The 21,675-nt window shown below is 36.5% G+C and overlaps 1 protein-coding gene across 2 annotated transcripts in view; it reads right to left on the bottom strand.

Moving 5' to 3' along the window:
* asic1c (acid-sensing (proton-gated) ion channel 1c) overlaps nucleotides 1–21,675 on the bottom strand; it is a 177,471-nt gene that overhangs the window by 11,664 nt on the left and 144,132 nt on the right. For both annotated transcript variants that reach the window (XM_062022537.1, XM_062022538.1), the window contains exons 4-8: nucleotides 11,814–11,964; nucleotides 11,686–11,742; nucleotides 2,637–2,790; nucleotides 2,324–2,415; nucleotides 1,977–2,056 (exon numbers count right to left, since the gene is read on the bottom strand). In XM_062022537.1, coding sequence (XP_061878521.1) covers nucleotides 1,977–2,056; nucleotides 2,324–2,415; nucleotides 2,637–2,790; nucleotides 11,686–11,742; nucleotides 11,814–11,964 — 534 coding nt within the window. The remainder of the gene's footprint in view (nucleotides 1–1,976; nucleotides 2,057–2,323; nucleotides 2,416–2,636; nucleotides 2,791–11,685; nucleotides 11,743–11,813; nucleotides 11,965–21,675) is intronic.

Below are 21,675 nucleotides of genomic sequence, written 5' to 3'. Positions count from 1 at the left end.
TTAGTACTATATAGTAGGTTAAATCAATCAATCAATCAATCAATGTTTATTTATATAGCCCTAAATCACAAGTGTCTCAAAGGGCTGAAGCAGCACTATGTAACTTTTCAACCTTCATAAAATATTTTCATAACTTTTGGGATGATACATGGACTTACTTAGTTACTTACTTAGTTGAATAACACTTCAGTCATGGCCTGAGGGGTCTGTATCGCTTTCACTGGCAATAAGCAATTTTAAGGAAAACTACAAATTTGCTCATTTGCTCCCATATGTCACTTTACCTATCCCCATTCGTTGCAAAGGCGGAAGTCGCTGCGAACGCCTACGAGCAATTGCTGTTATCATAGCAGAAGCTAAAAAACAACCAAAGAAATGAAAAGTTTTGTCTGAGAAGACAAAAAAAAGAAAAAGGGAGGCTGCCTGGATAAAAGACAGTAAAGGATCAACTATGGCCCGGCTTTCATTCGCTGGGGTGAGCTCAGAGACGAGGTGGGATTTCATCCCGATGCTAACTTGGCTCTGTTCCTGCTGAACTAGTAAGTAACTTTTGATGCTCACATCAAAGTGGTAATGCTAATGTTGGAAATTTGCGTGGTAGCAATAAATAGCCACCAGCTTGATTGTTTGCAGTTTCACTCTGACGCGACCAGTCACGCAACAAACTCAAAAGTACTGTATAAAGAAAATACAATGACTGCAAACCACAAATATAAAGTGTGAGTAAAATTTGTAGGTTCCTACTGTGGAAAGATCAGTAACACTGAATCATTGTGGTATTATCGTGTCAGTTTGTACGTGCGTGACCGTAATTTCTGAGGTATTACGACACTAAGCGCTGGTCCTGATGGAACATGTGGTCTTCCTTCAGGCAAAACACTACCACTGGATGGATGGATGAATAGAACAAGCATAAATATACAAAACCCAAAACCAGTGAAGTTGGCACGTTGTGTAAATTGTAAATAAAAACAGAATACAATGATTTGCAAATCCTTTTCAACCTATATTCAATTGAATAGACTGCAAAGACAAGATATTTATTTTTGAACTGGAAAACCTTGTTATTTTTTGCAAATATTAGCTAATTTGGAATTTGATGCCTGCAACATGTTTCAAAAAAGCTGGTACAAGTGGAAAAAAAGACTGAGAAAGTTGAGGAATGCTCATCAAACAGGTGAACAGGCTAATTGGGAACAGGTGGGTGCCATGATTGGGTACAAAAGCAGCCTCCATGAAATGCTCAGTCATTCACAAACAAGGATGGGGCGATGGTCACCACTTTGGGAAATAATTCCACCTGAAAAGCTTCAAAAATTGGTCTCCTCGGGTTCCAAACGTTTACTGAGTGTTGTTAAAAGGAAAGGCCATGTAACACAGTGGTAAAAATGCCCCCGTGTCAACTTTTTTGCAATGTGTTGCTGCCATTAAATTGTAAGTTAATGATTATTTGAAAAAAAAAAAGTGTTTCTCAGTTCGAACATTGAATATCTTGTCTCTGCAGTCTATTCTATTGAATATAAGTTGAAAAAGATTTGCAAATAATTGTATTCTGTTTTTATTTACGAATTACACAACGTGCCAACTTCACTGGTTTTGGGTTTTGTACAATAGGATTACAGTTTGTTAAAAAATAGCAATTATAATAGGTGTCAACAGGCCCAAAAGAGGTCTTGAGGGAAAGTGTGTACACTTTGTTTATATTCTTTTCTGCAATCAACAAAGTTGCAATTAAAAAAAAAAACCTCCCTGGCGCAGATTCAGATTGCTAACCGTCAAACTGAAGAATCATATCACATAAGCAACACGTTTTAGGCTCTAAGGTTGCAGTAGCAATGTTCAAGCATACATATTTCGCAATGTACACATATAAAACTAAAATTATTCCCTAAAAATGTGTTTTGCGTTAATATTTTAGGGTGTCTGCAACAGATTACCACTGTACTGCATGGTGTGTACGAAGTAAAATACTTTACCTCATATAGGTAGTCGAATATCTCCAGTATTGTTAACACGCTGGCCCCTATAAACAGCCCCATCTGACCTCCTATGTCACCTAGAAGAAGAGACATGAATAGATTCAGACAAGTTCAACGATGAAGCATGAAATCACTCCGTGAACTGTCACTTCTCATACAGCGCTAGTGGCTCGAGTCATGTGAGCGGACTTGTCAAAAGCGTCCAACTTTTTCCATCAAAGCTAACCTGGCCGCCCTTGCAAATGCATCAGATTATGGAAATGTGTTTCAGCAGCTACTTGAGCGTGTTCAAAGAGGGGGGAAAAAAACTCAAAGCCCACAACGAGAAACGTGCAGAACCTTACCGAGAAGCCCGGCTATTTCGTAGGCCTTTTTCTGCTCGATCTTCTCATAATTCAGAGCTTCGAAGAAGATGTCCAAAACCAATAGGTTTTCTCTGGGGTCAAGAGAAGAGCACAGCCCGCATAGTTTTAGTCGCCGCATTATAGTTATATGCCACATTTCCCATGATGCCACACTACATATTTTTCATTATTGTTACATTGAAGGTGAACGATGGAGACTGGAGAGGTCATACATGCACACATTAGAGGAGAAAACAATCTATTGTATCTGAGTGACTGACTACCAGGCGATTTAAATCTAAATCATACTCACCCAATATATTGCTCAGTTTTGTTGAATTTCTTAGCCAGATATTTAGCAGATGCCTTACTGGGGATCTTAACCATGGACAGCTCCTTGCCATAGCGAGTCATGTTGCAGGGGGTCTGACACACACAGTAATCGTTGTCTTTCTCTACCAAAAAGTCTGTGGATGATCAAAGTCCATCAAAAAAACGGTTGTGAGAAACACACCTGCATGCACGGGCTCTGCGCTAAAAATATATCGCGTCAACAGAATGTCGCTGCCATCGTTCACTTTCCATGAAAGCAAATAATGACTGAAGCAGAGGTACAAAGGAGGAGTCGGGGGGAAAAGAGCTCTATGCTGGATTTTATATAAGTCAACTGGGCGTGAAAACCATATTTCCCCAAATAGTGGCCTTTCCTGTAATAAATGCCATGCTTCCATTAACGCCAAACAATAAGCACTCACCGCGATACAGTTGTGAACCATCAGGGCCAGCAGGGCCTTTTGTTTAGATAAACACTATTTGTGCTGTAATAGATGATGTGCCTCATTTGAATGAATGAATGAAATAAGTTTATTTCGGTCATATAATCAACCATCAACCATTAACCATTTTGTGTGACCAGTTTAAGAGTACAAATTATACATATACAACAATCATACACATTTACACACAAAAAGAAAAGAAAAGAAAAAGCATGACCGAAAAAGGAATAGGCTGAAGCCAAGGCTTATATTTGCCTATCCTATACCTTCACTGAAAATAAGATTACCTGGAACATCAACGTTAAAAAGAAAAAAAAATCAATGGGATGAAAGTAATCGTTGCTATATTTTATAATTTTCAATTATTTCACCTTTCAATGTTTTCTTGAACCTTAACAAAGAAGTAAATGTCTTCAACTCATCACTGAGCTTGTTCCACCATTTAACTTCTAAAACTGAAATACATTTGTATTTTATATTCGTTCTTACTTTACCTATTTCAAAAATCAATATCCCCCGTAAATTATAGTTTTCTCTTCTTAATCGAAATGACCTAAGAATACAAGCTGGAAGGCTGTTGTTCTTTACTCAAAACATAATTTCCATTGTTTTTAAAAACACAATATCTGAAAATGTTAACACATTAGAACTTATAAATAATGCATTTGTATGTTCATAGTAGCACGCTTTGTGTCTTATTCTAATGACCCTTTTTTGAAGTTTAATTATTGGGTCTACATTTGTTTTATAAAATTTGATCATTGCTGTCATCAAAAACACCTCACTTCAAATAGGGGTAAACCCTGCAACACTGTAGATGTCATGTCTCAGTTACCGTATTTTTCAGACTCCAAGGCGCACTTAAAATTCTTAAATTTTCTCAAAAATCGACAGTGCGCCTTATAACCTGATGCGCCTAATGTACGGTATAATTCTGGTTGTGCTTACTGACCTCGAAGCAATTTTATTTGGTACTTGGTGTAATGATAAGTGTGACCAGTAGAGATGGCAGTCATACATAAGAGATACATGTAGACTGCAATATGATGGCAGTAAACAGCAAAACTTGAAATGTTCCATTGAGAATATAGAACACTACACACGGCGCTCAAAAATCTGTCAAAATGTTTTTAGTACAACTTTGGTAAGCAATGAAGCCGCACCACTTCATGGATTGTCGGCGTATTAAACATACAAGTAATATTATGTTGCGTGTATAAGGACCGCAAAATGGCACCTATTAGCAGACATTATCTGGTGTTTTGTTTTGCAATATTATGCAAAACCAACTTTTCTCACCTGGTACCTGCTGATCTGTATTTGGGATCTGTATAAGTACTGAAAATTTGAGCGCGTCCGCCACTGTAGTCCATGGCGACACCGTAGTCGATAAGCTTCTTCTTTTTCTCTACCTTCTTATGTGGCATTCATCTTCCGCTGTTGCCATTTCTAATATAAAGTAGTGTAAAGTTCTTACTTATATCTGTCAGTAGACTAGCTATCAAAGCGCTAAAAACTGTAGTGAGTTTACATAATTCACACACGGAACTTTAGTTATTAGAGGGTTCCGGTCGGACGTTTTTTCACGGGACACATTTCCGGGGTTGATGTTGCACTAGTGAGCCACGGATGAGAAGATGCTGCTCAATTATTGATTGAAGTAAAGTCTGAATGTCATTAAAACAGTTAGCTCCATCTTTTGACACTTCTTCCACTCCCGTCCTTGCACGCTACACTGCTACAACAAAGATGACGGGGAGAAGACGCTGTCAAAGGTGAGCCACGTAAATAAGACCGCCCACAAAACGGCGCATCCTGAAGAGACACTCAGAAAGCTACTTGATGATGATCTGTAAAACATCATCTAGGCAACACGTTCACCAAAGAACCACCATCACATGTTATGTAGACCACAAAGAAGTGTTTTCAATTTAGAAAAAAAATCATAATATGACTCCTTTAATGCGCCTTATAATCCGGTGCGCCTTTTGTATGAAAATAGACCAGAATAGACCCACTCATTGGCAGTGTGTCTTTTAATCTGGTGTGCCCTATGGTCCGAAAAATTCGGTATTTGCTGCCCTCGTCAATACATAAACACCTCACCTCAAATAGTGGTAAGCCCTGTAATACTGTAGATGTCATGCCTCAACTATTTGATGCCTCACCTCAAATGGGTCTGTGGTGTAATAGATGCCATGCCTTGATTATTTGCTGTCCTCGTCAATAAATAAACACCTCACTTCTAGTAATGGCCAGTACCGTACCAGACGCCCTGCCTCAATTAATCTTTGCACGTGTCAATAAATAAACACTTCACCTCCAATAGTGGCCTGTGCTATAATATATGCCTCAATTATTTGCTGTTCCCACAATAAATTCTGTTTACACCTCAAATAATGACCCGTGTTCAATTCATTTTTGCCGTCTTCTACAAATACACGCTTTACCTCAAATAGTGTTCTGCTGCTGCTGTTAACTTCTATGCTGCATGTTAACTAACATAAAGGACTCACCTCAAATAATGGCCTGCGCTGTAACAGATGCAGTGCCTCAGTTATTTGTTGCTGTTGTTGACTTAAATAAATTGACCTGAATAAATAAAAACTTCCAACTCAAATTGTGCCCAGCGCCATAATAAATTATGTCTCTCAAATGACCACCTGTTGTCGATCTGAATAAATAAACACCTCACCTCAAATAGTGGCCTGCTGCATAATATATGCCACGCCTCAAATGTGAGCAGCTTTCATCAATACATAAACAACTCAACTCAAAAATATAGTCTATGTTGTGATATATGTCCTGCCTCGCCGTCCTCTTCAATAAATTGGTAACAGATGCCCTGCCTCAATCAATAGATGCTCTTGTCAATAAATAAACACCTCACTCCAAGTAGTGGCCTGTACAGTAATAATTGACCTGCCTCAATTATTCTCTGCTCTTGTCAAGAAATAAACACCTCACCTCAAATAGGCTGTAACAGATGCTATGTCCAATTTACTGCTGCCTTCTCCCACGAAATACACGCCTCACCTCAAATAGTGTCCTGCTGCTGCTGTTAACTTTTATTTTAAAAATTGGACTGCGCTGTAACAGATGCAGTGCAGATGCAGTTATTGGTTGCTGTTGTTGACTTAAACAAATAAACACTTCAAAGAGTGACCAGAACTCTTAGCAAATGCCATGCCTCAAAAAAACCATAGATGCTTTGTCCAATTAATCTATGCCAGCCAACTACACATCGCACCTCAAATAAAAGTCTTGCGCTGCAACAGATGCCGAGCCTTAATTAATCACTGCTGTTGTCAATTTTAAGGAATTTCACATTTCAACTTGATTTATGTCGTGCACTTTAATTTATGTTGTCCCTTATTTGATCACTGCTGTGTTTGGCTTGAACAAAAAACTCACCTCAAATAGTGGCCTGCTCCATAACCAATGTTGTCCCTTAATTATTCGCTGCTGTCATCAACAAATAAACAATTTACCTAGCAAAAGATGTTGTGCACCAATTGTAGGCAAATAAACACCTCACCTCAAAGTGGCCTAGAAACCCTACTACAGCATGTACCACAACATGTTTAACCTATGACAATTCTCACAGAGCTAACGTTAGCATATGCACAGCTAAACATTGAAAAAATATCTACAACTTACAACTTTTTTTCTCTTGTTGGAAATATAAATTCTTGTAGGCTGAAATGTGAACATTTCTACTGACACAGATGACAGCACATAATATAATTGTTCCTTTTCATAGTTTAAATATTGAAGACTTGGGCTGCCTCGTCTGACGTCATGTCACTTTTTTACCGTGTGTAGTTTGAGTGAGGTCATGTGACTTCCAGGCTCCATTCAATTGGTGAAAAGAAGTCCACCAGCAATGTGGGCTCTGTACCGAGGATGTCGTTGTGGCTTGTACAGCCCTTTGAGACACTTGTGATTTAGGGCTGTATAAATAAACATTAATTGATTGATTGATTGATTACCAGTACTGACTCTGAATTGGTGAAACAGAGTCCATAATGCCCACATTATGGACTTCTCTAACAAGTGAATATGTCTTTGCAAACAGTAATCAATAGATCAGGGGTCACCAACACGGTGCCCGCGGGCACCAGGTCGCCCGTAAGGACCAGATGAGTCGCCCGCGGGCCTGTTCTAAAAAAAAAAAAAAATAAAAATAAAAAAATTACAAAAAATTAAAAAATTTTTAATTTATTTATTTATTTAAAAAAAAATTAAATCTACATAGAAAAAACACAAGATACACTTTCAATCAGTGCATCAACCCAAACAACCTCCCCCATGCACACTCATCCACACCCACTCACACAAAAGGGGTTATTTCTTTCTGCTACCAATATTCTGGTTCCCACAACATAGACAACACATCTGCAAGGGACACAGTCCCTGAAGCACACATGATTGTATAGGCTGCTGGTCCACTAACATTTTCATTAATTACTATTATTTATGTAATTATTTTTATATTGTTTTGCTTTCTTTTTTATCCAAGAAAATGTTTTTTATTTATTTATCTTATTTTATTTTATTTTTTAAAAAAGGGCCTTATCTTCAACAGACCAGGTTGTCAATGAAATTAGATTTGTTTAAAGGGTTTTTTAAACCAGGCCCAGTCCAGATAATGTCCAAGTCGGACTCAGCAACACACACCTTCATTCATGTACACAGAAAAAAATTAGGGAACACAACAGATTGCATATAATTTATAAACAAAATTACATTTTCAAAATAAGCATTCATGTACAGTCCAGATTATGTCCAGGTCACTCAAATTAGGGAACACAACAACAACCTATAAACATAATTATACTTTCAAAATAAGCCTTTGAGGACTTCTCATCTTTTTTTTAAATGTTTTTTGGCATCATTATCGTTTTCAACCATGTAACTTTCTAAAGTTAGAAAATACTGAATAAATGTTTTAAAGAAAGTAATAGTAAGTGAAAATCTGTTTTTGGCCTTAAAAATAAACATTTTACAGAGTACTATAATTAAATTGACTAAATCATGATTGTCAATGAACTCTCCTAAAATAACAGAAACCACATTAAGCTTCATAAACAAACCAATCCTTAAACAATTTTTTTCAACTTCCACCCAAAACAAAGACACAATATGACAATACCAAAACAAATGCAGGGTGGATTCAGGCTCCTGACAACAAAATCGGCAATCATCTGACTCTGTCATATTCCATAATTTTAACATTTTCCCTGTGGGTAAGAAGTTATAAATAATTTTAATTTAAAAATAACGATTTTGCACATCGATAGTGGTTTTATAGATTAGTTTGAATATGGCATCCCATGGCAACGGGCAGTCAAAAAAGTCCTCCCATTTTCCATATGTGTTGTATGAGGCAGCCTTCAAAGATTTCTTTATTAAATAAAAATTATATATTTTTCTATTTATTTTAGTTCCTTTTTGCCAACTAGAATTTCTTATTAGAGGTTTACAAACTAATAATTTAGTAGTTCCATAATTAATTATTTGTTTCCATCTTTTCCCAATTACTGCAGTTAGTTGATAAAATGAAAAGCTTGAGCAAGCATCACCATACATAGCTCTAAATTCATCATACTTCATAATTTTACCATTCTCATTGATAATAGCATTGACAAAAATGATTCCTCTTTCAAACATATTTTTCCAAAAGAAAGGCTTTCCATCTATTACAATATTAGAGTTCATCCATATTAACTGCTGCAAAATATCGTCTCTTTTTTCTGGCACATAAAATTGAAAACACCACTATGAGTGGATTGTTTCCTTTATGAACATGTTTCCCAGCAGACTCTCTGGGAGGGGATCACTTGTAAAAAATGATACAATTTCTTTTGATACAGTACATGTTTTTTGTCCAACAGGACATTTGTGTACCACTCAATGTTTAAATACATCTTTAGAACAATTGATGCTTTTAAAGACAGACACATAGCTTCAAGGTTGAGAAGTTTCAGGCCCCCATATTCATACTCTTTGTACAAAACCTTCCTTTTAATCTTTTCTGGTTTGCCGTTCCAGACAAAATCGAAGACCCTCCGCTCATAAATCTTAAAAAAGTTTTGTGATGGAGCTGGTAATGACAAAAACAAATAAATAAATTGAGGAATAATTAACGAGTTGGCAATAGACATTTTACCATACAAGGTTAGGGATTTCCCTTTCCATGATTGCATAATTTTGTCCAGCTTTCTTAGTCGATTATCATAATTTACTGAGCCTAGATCTTCCAGATTTTCTGGGACAACAACACCAAGTATGTTAACTGGTCCATCTGTCCACAAAACAGGCACTTTGCATTCCATTCGAAAGGACGTTCCCTTTAGATTTCCGATCCTTAACATTTTACATTTATCATAATTAAGCTTAAGGCCAGATTGCTGTGAAAATATGTCCAAAAGATTAAGAAGGTTCCGCAAACAATGAGGAAAAATCTTATCTTTGTGAATCAGCCTTTTCTGACATGAACTTCATCAAGAACAAACACAGAACACGCCTCACTGATGCACATCTGCAAGACTCACTCAGAGTTGCAGTGTCAAGTTACACACCAGAGTACAACACACTAGTTAACAGCATACAATGCCAGGCTTCCCACTAACTGACAAAGAAACAGATAACAGATTTGGTGTCCAGTTCAAAGTGTGACATGATTTAAAAATTTGAGAGTTTACTTTTGTATTTTACATGAGTTATTTGTACAAACATGGTGCAAAGTAATTCATGATTTGTTAAAAAATGTTAGTGGCTAGCTAGTTAAAATGGGATATTGTGATTTCACAAGACTGTCTTAGAAGTGATCATTTGAAAATGTTCAACTTGAAAAATGTGCACTTAGAGAAAATATAAAAATAAAGTGTTGCATATTGATATTTATCTGTTTCTATATATATTTATTGTGAGAAATCATTAAGATGATCAGTGTTTCCACAAAGATAAATATCATTAATTATTAATAATAACAGAGTTAAAGGTAAATTGAGCAAATTGGCTACTTCTGGCAATTTATTTAAGTGTGTATCAAACTGGTAGCCCTTCGCATTAATCAGTACCCAAGAAGTAGCCCTTGGTTTCAAAAAGGTTGGTGACCCCTGTAATAGATTATAATGATAGTATTAGGGTTGTCTCGATACCAATATTTTGGTACCGGTACCAAAATGTTTTTCGATACTTTTCTAAATAAAGGAGTGGCATTATTGGCTTTATTTTCACAAAAAATCTTGGGGTACATTAAGCATCTGTTTATTATTGTAATCGAAGAACAATTTTGTCCTTAAATAAAATAGTGAACATACTAGACAACTTCTCTTATAGTACTAAATAAGCAAACAATTTTGTCAGAATTATAAAGGACAAGCTGTAAAAAATGATTATTAATCTACTTGTTCATTTACTGTTAATATCTGTTTATTTTCTGTTTTAACATGTTCTATCTACACTTCTGTTAAAATGTAATAACCACTTATTGTTCTGTTGTTTGATACTTTACATTCGTTTTGGATGATACCACAAATTTAGGTATCGATCCAATACCCAGTAGTTGCAGGATCATACATTGGTCATAATTTAAGTTCTCATGTGACGTATTTCCTGAGTTTATAAACATAATATGAATTTTAAAAAGATTTTGTGACGATAAAAAATATTGATGTAATCATAGTAGTATCGACTAGATACGCTCTTATACTTGGTATCATTACAGTGGCTGTCAGGTGTAGATCCACCTATGGCATTTGTTTACATTCAGGCGCGCTAGCTTTTGTTAGCGGTGACGCCGGTTAGCTATTGTATCCTCCTACGGTGTGTAGTGAAGCATGTTTAGATATTCCTCGTCCTGCAGGGATGATACTTGTAAGAAACTGACTTTATTCGTCGCCATGGAGGCGAGGGTTAGTGATTTAGAAGTAAAACACTGCCGACTGCGAATGGATGTTTGCTGCTAGCTAGCTAGCCATGTTTTAAAGCCCCTCTTCCTGTGGGCGTTTCAGTGTTATAACTTCACCTTTATCGTTAGTTTTTAGGCCAAAATGCGTCCGTTCTCCCTTTTCTGTCTACACACTGTGTCTGCTTGTAAGTACTCTGTGATTGTGCGCTGCCGAACATGCTCCTCTGCTTGTAAAACCAGCAATGTCACGACATGACGTCATGCCCGGGAACCGGTACTTTTATATAGTACCGTTTTTGACTCATTAGTACCGCGATACTATACTAGTACCGGTATACCGTACAACCCTAGATGGTATTAATTAATAGGGATTGAAATGAAGCTCAATGTAACAAAGTAAATGTACTGTTTCTCCTTCACACAAATACTTAAGTAAAAGTACAAAGTATGTTGCATTAAAACCACTCTGACAAGTACAATTTATCCAAAAAGTGACTTGCGCATTACTACACAGCTTGGCAGTTCTCAAATAATAATGAGCGGTTCAACGCATCTCAGCCACTATTTGAGGAAATACCCTGATGTAACTCTTCATTATTTCACTTTACGAGATTGCTTTAACGCCGCTTGAAGTTGCTGTGATCTATAATAGCAGTATTGTGACTCACCTAGGGCAGGGTCAGCACAGTCTTTGTACTGCTCAGGTGTGCACACAGTTGAGGTCCCTGTGTATAGTAACACAGCTATTATGCATGAACCGGCAACAGGCAGCCAAGATACTACACACACTTCGTACCGGGCATGTGAACCATTCTGCAGTTGCAGTTCTCCAGCAGGTAGCGGGTTTCACAGTCAATGCGGCAAGCGGTGATGCTGTAGGTGGAGAAGTACTCTGAGTCGATGGGAGTAGACTTGCAGTCTCCCCAAGGGGGAGGGAGGTACTGAAGCTGAAAAGGCAACAAAGCCAAGGTTAGTGCTCTGTATATCAGTCCAATGGAGTACAGCAAGCAACACAACTCATGTCCAGTGCAGGAGGTAAAAAAACAAAAAACAACAACAGCAGGCTTTCAAAACCCAAGACACCAGTCTCCAAAAAGAAAGAAAACAAAGTAAATATAATGCTGACATTATTGTTCATGTGCAAGCAAGCAGACATCATGCAAAACATCAGGGATGCGGGTGTAGACCCGGGTTAGGCGGAAGCAGAGTACCATGGGAATAGAGAATAATCAGACTGGACACCACAACCAGGAGACATATTGGAACAAAACCAATCCTAGGAAAGAGGACTCAACATTTCTCTCATGTTGGTGAGTGACAGGCATCACACAAAGCCCAACATCATATTCCTAATGCAGAAAGGTCTATTGTGTTCTTTTTGGTGCAACTACAGTACAGGCCAAAAGTTTGGACACACCTTCTCATTCAATTACTTTTCTTTATTTTCATGACTATTTACGTTGTAGAGTGTCACTGAAGGCATCACAACTATGAATGAACACATGTGGAGTTATGTAAGGTGAAATAACTGAAAACATGTATTTATATTCTAGTTTCTTAAAAATAGCCACCCTTTGCTCCGATTACTGCTTTGCACACTCTTAGCATTCTCTCTATGAGCTTCAAGCACACCTGTGAAGTGAAAACCATTTCAGGTGACTACCTCTTGAAGCTCATTGAGAGAATGCCAAGAGTGTGCAAAGCAGTAATCAGAGCAAATAGTGGCTATTTTGAAGAAACTAGAATATAAAACGTTTTCAGTTATTTCACCTTTTTTTGTTAAGTACATAACTCCACATGTGTTCATTCATAGTTTTGATGCATTCAGTGACAATCTACAATGTAAATAGTCATGAAAATAAAGAAAATGCATTGAATGAGGAGAAAGTGTGTCCAAAGTTTTGGCCTGTACTGTATATTAGATTTGTAAATATAGGTCATGAAACATTGCGATGAGGTGGCGACTTGTCCAGGTTGTACCCCGCCTTCCTTCCGAAGCAGCTGAGATAGGCTGCAGCAACCCCGCGACCTCGAACGGGACAAGCGGTAGAAAATGGATGGATGGAGGTCATGAAACAACATTATTCAAGTTAAAGTTAAAGTACCAATGATTGTCACACACACACTAGGTGTGGCGAAATTTGTCCTCTGCATTTGACCCATCCCCTTGTTCACCCCCTGGGAGGTGATGAGAGCAGTGGGCAGCAGCGGTGCCGCGCCCGGGAATCATTTTGGTGATTTAACCCCCAACTCCAACCTTTGATGCTGAATGCCAAGCAGGGAGGTAATGGGTACCATTTTTATAGTCTTTGGTATGACTCGGCCGGAGTTTGAACTCACAACCTACCGATCTCAGGGCGGACACTCTAACCACTAGGCCACTGAGTAGGTGTAAGTAAGGCAATCTCTTACATTTGCAGACCCGAATTTAAGACAACTCTTCTTTTTTAAGACCAGGTCAAAGACAAAACTAATCTTGTTTGAAAGTCATGATTTCAATATTGATTGAAAAATGAGGGAAGATTCTTAGTCGGTAGACCGTTGTTTTCCATTCACGTAAAAGCAGCATGTGTGTGCGACAGGGAGAAAACCTCTGACTCACTTGGGGAAAAGTCATTTCTGCTGGTTTGGATGTATAAATCTCAATCATTGCACTAAATTGTTTTGGGGGCCACATTTTTAGAAAGCTAAGAACCAGACGAACTTCTCCTAGCATTCCTATTTCTATTTTGTGTAAAAAGTCAACACTTCAATACATTTACCTCCCGAAATGAATAATATTGTTACAAATTAAAATGCAAGCAATATGTTTAGAATTGTCAAAGATCATCTATACTTGCCTTTTAAAGGCCTACCGCAATAAACATGAGAAAGATTGTATTATATCTAGTAATGGGTCAAACAGTACCGAAGCATCGATGCTGTATGAAACGCACAAAGTGATACTGAAACCCGATGTGTGTGTCACTTTAAGAAAAACCATGCGACTGCTGTGTCATTTGACTACCAAGCGCCAAATTTTGTTTATTAGGATGCACTTCTGTCCCCTCACGAGTGACCACTCGTACTAAAATACGTCGTAGGACTGGTGTGCCATTTTTGGAATCGGTTTTCATCGCCGTAATCGCTCTAAATGGAACTAAAAAAATATACAATTCGGGAAGTCTGGGATTATTTCGATTGTATAGCGCCAAATATGGTAAATGTTACTTTGCTGTTTGATGGGTAAATAACACATGGGTGAGTTTGTATTGATTCTACTCTGTGTTGGTGTTTCATGATAGCGCCATCTGCTGGATTAAAAAAGTCACTACATTTGACTTGCATATGAAATTAATAGTTAGCAAATATATACAGCATATATATATATATATATATATATATATATATATATATATATATATATATATATATATATATATATATATATTTTAAATATTCTGCACAAAAAGCTACATAAACATGAATATGAAACGTGCCACTCTGGTCAGTGAGCCAAATAGTAAACAGGAAAAATAATATTTACCTTATTTGGCGCTACAAAATCAAACTTACCCCACACTTTAGAATTTCACTTTTCTTAGTTCCATTTAAATCAATAATGACAACGAAAACCGATACCAACCACCAAACCCCACTCCTCCGGCGAATTTCAGTACGAGTGGTCACTCGTGAGCCGACAGACGCGCATCCTGATAACCACAGTTTGGAGCTTCGTAATCAAATGACACATCAGCTTTATCGGTCACATATTTTTTCTTAAAGAGACACACACATGGAGTCATCAAGGGAGACGGTATTACTGGTGTTTTATAATGCATCAATGCTTCACTATTGTTTGACCCATCACTACTGTTACTATTTAGCTCATGGACCAGAGTTGCACGTTTTATAGTCCTTTCTGCACAGCTATTCGTGAAAAATATTTAAAAAAAAAAAATTTGTGCTAGCTATTTTATTTGTAGGTCAAATGTAGTAACTTTTTTTAATCCGGCAAATGGCACCATTATGACACACCAACATAGTGTCAGTGCAGGGTCAATACAGCCAGTGAGTGTGCCACTTACTCACTGAGGTGTCATTTACCCATCACTACTTACAGTATATCCAACGTAGCCAACTCTAAAATAAGGATCTGATGCTTAAAGAGACACTCTAAACCAGGGGTCCCCTAACTACGGCCCGCAGGACAGATACGGCCCGCCAGCGTCCAAAATCTGGGCCGCGGGTAGTCCAGAGTAAAAAAAAAAAAAGTTTTTTATTTTTAATAATAATTTTTTAAATCTGTCCTTCCTAGCCCATCCATCGATCAATTTTCTACCGCTTGTTAATCTCGGGGTCTCCTAGCCGCTCAGGCAAATCATATTGTCTAAAAATGCATTTTCCCATTGATAGTTGAGTTTTTAAACATCAGTGGACATATGACGTTTTTTGTTCGGTGTAAGGAAAAGGCAGTTTGTCTAATCTGCAATGAGACAGATCATATATAAATATATATAGATATAGATATAATATATATATAATTATATATAATATATCTATATATTTACATATATATATATACATATATGTATATATATACATATAAATATATACATACAGTATATATACATATGTATATATGTATACAAGTATATATATGTATATACACACATATATATATATATATATATATATATATATATATATATATATATATATATATATATATATATATATATATATATATATATATATATATATATATATACTGCTAATATATACTGCTAACTAGAGGTTTTGCATAACATTATAATATATATATATATATATATATATATATATATATATATATATATATATATATATATATATATATATATATAATGTTATGCAAAACCTCTAGTTAGCAGTAAATACTAATATATATATATATATATATATATATACATATATATATATATATATATATATATATATATATATATATATATATATATATATATATATATATATATATATATATATATATATATATATATATATATATATATATATATATATATATATATATAGTATTTACTGCTAACTAGAGGTTTTGCATAACATTAAGATTCATTACCAATCACTAGTTCTACCCAGGATAGCTGCTCTACATACGCGGGTAGACTTTGAACTGATGCCAGAATCATTATGGGGAGTAAAAGCAAATGACCGGCAGCATGGCCCGGTGCTCCTGGAAGACGTTTAAGGGGGCAGGATAGTGGACCAAAGATAAGAAGACACATAAAAACATAACAAATGTAACGCCAGCCAGGATGAATGGCTCAAGCTGGAATGTCCTTAACGGATGTCCATTGATTAAACAGGGAACACCAGAAAAGACGATTGCCACACCCACATGATAGCTTCGCTCCGCAGGGGGGCACCGACGGATGAGACTTGACGCATGCAGCAAGCCCAGGCAAAACATACGCTACCCTCTGCTCTTGGGTGGAGACAAAGGTTTGGAAGGCCGGGGCCACGCCGAAGCCCAGCTCGTGTGGGAAAGGAGGCTCTGACTGAGCGTGAAGCTGTACCTTTATGCCGGCCTCATAGGACGTCTCATCTGGGCGACATCATTCACACAAAGATGTTCAAGAGCAAGACAACAGATGAAAAAAAAAAAAAGGCCTGTGGTTGGCGAGCCACTCAAAAAACAAAACAGCGCCCTGTACTGTCAGCCATTTTTCTCTGCTCGACCTCAAAGCAACTTCACACCTTGAGAGATACTGCATACATAAGTGAACATTGTATTTACTATAATTAAATACTTTGTGTAACAATGATTCATATAGACATGTCTCATGAGAATTAGTAAGAATTTGCACAAAACCATTTTTTTAAATCCACATTTGTTGGACTGGATTTTGTATTTGCATAAACTAACTCTTCTACTCCCACACCGCGACACACGTGTCAAAACATGTATTTTCAGATCAATGCTGTCATTAAAACCTCCAATTTGACCCCTATGAATTGGACTGACTTGAAATTTCTCCTAAGCACTGCACAAAACACCTACAGTAAACTTGAAGGTGTTTAGCCAAATCACCACAAAATGTGATACACACCTTTAATGTTTGTATAATAATAATGAGTCTTATATTGGAATATGGGATCCATTATTTAAATTAGTTTGAACTATTAAATGAACCTAAAATATGACTTATTTTATCTTTGTGGAAAATATTGGACACAGTGTGTTGTCAAGCTTATGAGATGCAATGCAAGTGTAAGTCACTGTGACACTATTGTTCATTTTTTAAATGTTTTTATTTTATTTTTTATAAATGGCTGTGATGATCAAGTAAATGAGGGATTTCTAATCACTGCTATGTTGGAATTCTTATCAATATTGATACTGTTGTTGATATTATTCATTTTTGTTTGACTACTTTTGGATTGTTTTGTGTCATGTTTGTGTGTCCTCTCAATTGCTCTGTTGATTGCTATTTTGAATGTTGCTGGGCCGGGTTTGGTTTTGGAATTGGAATTGTATTATTATGGTATTATTGTGTATTATTTTGTTGGACTGATTAATAAAAAATTTAAAAAATAAAACAAGAAATAATGAAAACGTTATCGGTAGGGTTTTACGGTTTACCTGTATTACTATAGTACCGCGATACTAATGAATCATTTTCTGTACTATACCGCCTCTGAAAAGTACCGGTCCGCCAATCAACACCCCCCCCCAGACGAGCATGTTTGGCAGCACACAATCATGGAGTACTTAAAAACAGACACAGTCTGTAGACAGAAAAGGGAGAACGGACACATTTTGGCTTAAAAACTAACGATAAAGGTGAAGTTATAACACTGAAAAGCCTACCGGAAGAGGTGCTTTAAGACATGGCTAGCTAGCTAACAGCTAAAGTCCAGCCCCAGTCGGCAGTGATTTAGCTACTTCTAAATCACTAATCCTCACCTCCATGGCGACAAATAAAGTAAGTTTCTTACAAGTATCATCCCTGCAGGACGAGGAATAGCTAAACATGCTTCACTACACACCGTAGCTCACCGGCGTCACAATGTAAACAAACGTCATTGGTGGATCTACACCTGACATCCACTGTAATGATACCAAGTACAGTAGCGTATCTAGACGATACTACAACGATTACATTGATATTTTTTTGACAATCTCAACATCTTCTTTCGTCTAAAAAAAATAAAATAAAAATATATTATGTTTATAAACTCAGGAAATATGTCCCTGGACACATGAGGACTTTGAATATGACCAATGTATGATCCAGTAACGACTTGGTCTCGGATTGATACCCAAATTTGTGGTATCATCCAAAACTAATGTAAAGTATCAAACAACAGAAGAATAGGTGATTACTACATTTTAACAAAAGTGTAGATAGAACATGTTAAAAGAGAAAGTAAGCCGTTATTAACAGTAAATGAAGAAATAGATTAATAATTCATTTTCTACCACTTGTCCTTAATAATTTTGACAAAATAATAGAATGGAAAATGACACGATATGTTACTGCATATGTCAGCAGCTAAATTAGGAGACTTTGTTTGCTTGCTTACTACTAAAAGACAAGTTGTCTTGTATGTTAACTATTTTATTTAAGGACAAACTTGCAATAAGAAACATATGTTTAATGTACCGTAAGATTTTTGGTTAAAATAAAGCCAATAATGCAATTTTTTGTGGTGCCCTTTATTTAGAAAAGTACAGAAAAGTATCAAAATAATTTTGGTACCGGTAACAAAATATTGGTATCGGGACAACACTAGTTATTGATTATTGTATCGGTCTTGCGAAGCAAGAAATTATGGGTATCAGCTTGAAAAAAAAAGGTGTATACTTGATTTCAGGCTCAGTATTATTATAAAATTTATATTTTTAAAATCCCATCAAAAACCAGGCATTTTGTGTACAAATTCCTACTAAATTAACACAGGAACAATCTCCTAAAGACTATTTGTACTTTACTAATTAGTGAAGTCGTACATCAATTGACTTCGTCTGTCAAATAAATAACTGTTGGACAAGGTGACGTGGACTTCACGTCTCGCTTTACAATTCTTATGACAAGAAATGAAGCTGCTTCATCTTCATCCATCGTTTTTTTTTCCATTCCGAGCCATGTCCATGTTCTCGCATTAATGACAACTTAATGAATCTGGAGCATCTTTTAAGGTGTAAGCACATCTTGCTGCTGTCACGATTAAAAATGACACTACCATGTGTGCCTCTGCTGGCTGGAAACACTTCAGGGTGATAAACAGTGCACGTGTTCCTGCAAATGGCTGAATTATAACAGTGAAGAACACGTTAGAAATGTGTCCATCTTGTGGTGTCCAGGTGTCTGCCTCAGTCATCCCATGTTATTCTGCTTAAACAAAAGAAAGCTGGTTGGATTTCATGCATCCTGATTTCGTCCAGACAGTTATGTTCAGGAGCAAAATCTATGCACTTGAGAAGGCCTCCTTTCACATTGACTGATTAACACAGGGGGGATGCTAATGAGCCTACGGGCCATTACACAAATAAACCTGCTCTTAATCAATTGTACTGTCAGTAATCGCCACCTGACGGACAGCCTTTGTCATTTGTGGAGGAACATTTGTCCATCTTTCACAAACTGAAAAATGACATTAATTGGCTCCAATGAGCAGTTTGATGGTCAAAGGCAATGTAAAACATAAAAGTCTATCAAGTCTGACGCAAACATCTCCAAGCACTACGTGCTTTCGGCTGCATGCTGACGCCAAGAGACTATTTTAGGAACACTGCTCATTAAAGCAGCTCGAAAAGCTTTTGCAAAGTATTTTTTTTCTGTGGGAAAAGATGCTTTTGATCCTCCAGTCTTGCTGACCACATAGAGAGCTTCCATTTCTTTTTTTGTCTTCTTCACCAACACTCCAATAAAAGAGTAAACACCAAAAATAGAGATACAAACTGTAAAGCCTTTCCATATAATTTGGTCTTGAATTCACAATGTATTACCTATCACGTATAATAGCTTTAATCTAGCTGCTGTATAACATAATCTGTACTTATCGGTTTTTATTCATATTGTTTTTATCAGCTTGATCACACTCTTACATTTGAATTAATCTCCATTAACCGCAGTAAATGACTGTACCTGCTTGCATAATTCCAACTGACTTTAAAAAAAGATGCCGGTAATTTAAAAGGGAATATTTTATAAATGTTTCACTTGATTGCACGTCATTTATTTATTCAAAATTTGGGAACAGACTTATCTAAAGTCTTTTCAGGTAACCATCCACATCATTTGAGTCTATTTCCTGTCAGTACACCTGTTTTCCATTAGTTAATCTAGCCCAGTGGTTCTCAAACCACCTCAGAAAAAACTTGGCTCGCCAAGTACCACCATAATGACCAACATTAAAATACAGTAGCATAGTAGGCCTAAGTATTCATTAAAAACAAAGCAGCGGTTTTATTTAACAAATATATTTAATATTGTTGGCCACTGTAACATTACACACAGTTTGAACAGTAACACTGTGTTTGAATATAGGAAAATAAAACTCTACTTTAATCAAGTGATTTTTTTGGTGTACCGCTAGGTGGAGCCCATGAGAATCACCAGTTTGAGAATCACTGATCTAGCATATTTAGTGTCACCTGTTGCTCCTTGCTGGTGTTGGATTATTGTGCTGTGTATGTCAGCAAGTGTGTGACTTTGGGCTTTTCTATGCTGCACTACATTTGTTTTGCACTGCCGTTGTTGTCCCGAATCAAACAGACTTTAATAATAGCGGTGACAACGTCAAGATATATATTTATACAGTGTACATATTTAAAAGTTAAATTATGATACTTTTGGAGTTTGCAATCTGGGAACCCCTCCACAAACAAACTCAAAAAATGGGTTGTAAAAGTGCCTGTGGAGCAAAATGTATGCAAAATTTACACCATAGCATATCCAATACATATAATCTTGAACACAAGGAAGTGTTTCAAATGTACACTACCGTTCAAAAGTTTGGGGTCACCCAAACAATTTTGTGGAATAACCTTCATTTCTAAGAACAAGAATAGACTGTCGAGTTTCAGATAAAAGTTCTCTTTTTCTGGCCATTTTGAGCGTTTAATTGACCCCACAAATGTGATGCTCCAGAAACTCAATCTGCTCAAAGGAAGGTCAGTTTTGTAGCTTCTGTAACGAGCTAAACTGTTTTCAGATGTGTGAACATGATTGCACAAGGGTTTTCTAATCATCAATTAGCCTTCTGAGCCAATGAGCAAACACATTGTACCATTAGAACACTGGAGTGATAGTCGCTGGAAATGGGCCTCTATACACCTATGTAGATATTGCACCAAAAACCAGACATTTGCAGCTAGAATAGTCATTTACCACATTAGCAATGTATAGAGTGTATTTCTTTAAAGTTAAGACTAGTTTAAAGTGCTTTTCCTTCAAAAATAAGGACATTTAAATGTGACCCCAAACTTTTGAACGGTAGTGTAGATTACAATCATTATGTTTGTTTTTGTATGTTAGAATTATTTTTTTTAGCACTGCATAGCATTAATAAATAAAGGCACAAAATCAACACATTTACAGTACAAGTAATTACTAATTATTTTATCTCATAACTTTATATTATTGTTAGTAATACATTCTTTCAAAGAG

Source organism: Entelurus aequoreus, linkage group LG16, assembly GCF_033978785.1.
Source record: "Entelurus aequoreus isolate RoL-2023_Sb linkage group LG16, RoL_Eaeq_v1.1, whole genome shotgun sequence".
In the NCBI taxonomy this organism is placed as follows: Eukaryota; Metazoa; Chordata; class Actinopteri; order Syngnathiformes; family Syngnathidae; genus Entelurus; species Entelurus aequoreus.
The sequence above is the reverse complement of the archived record's forward strand: the minus strand, read 5'-3'. Positions and strand labels throughout refer to the sequence as shown.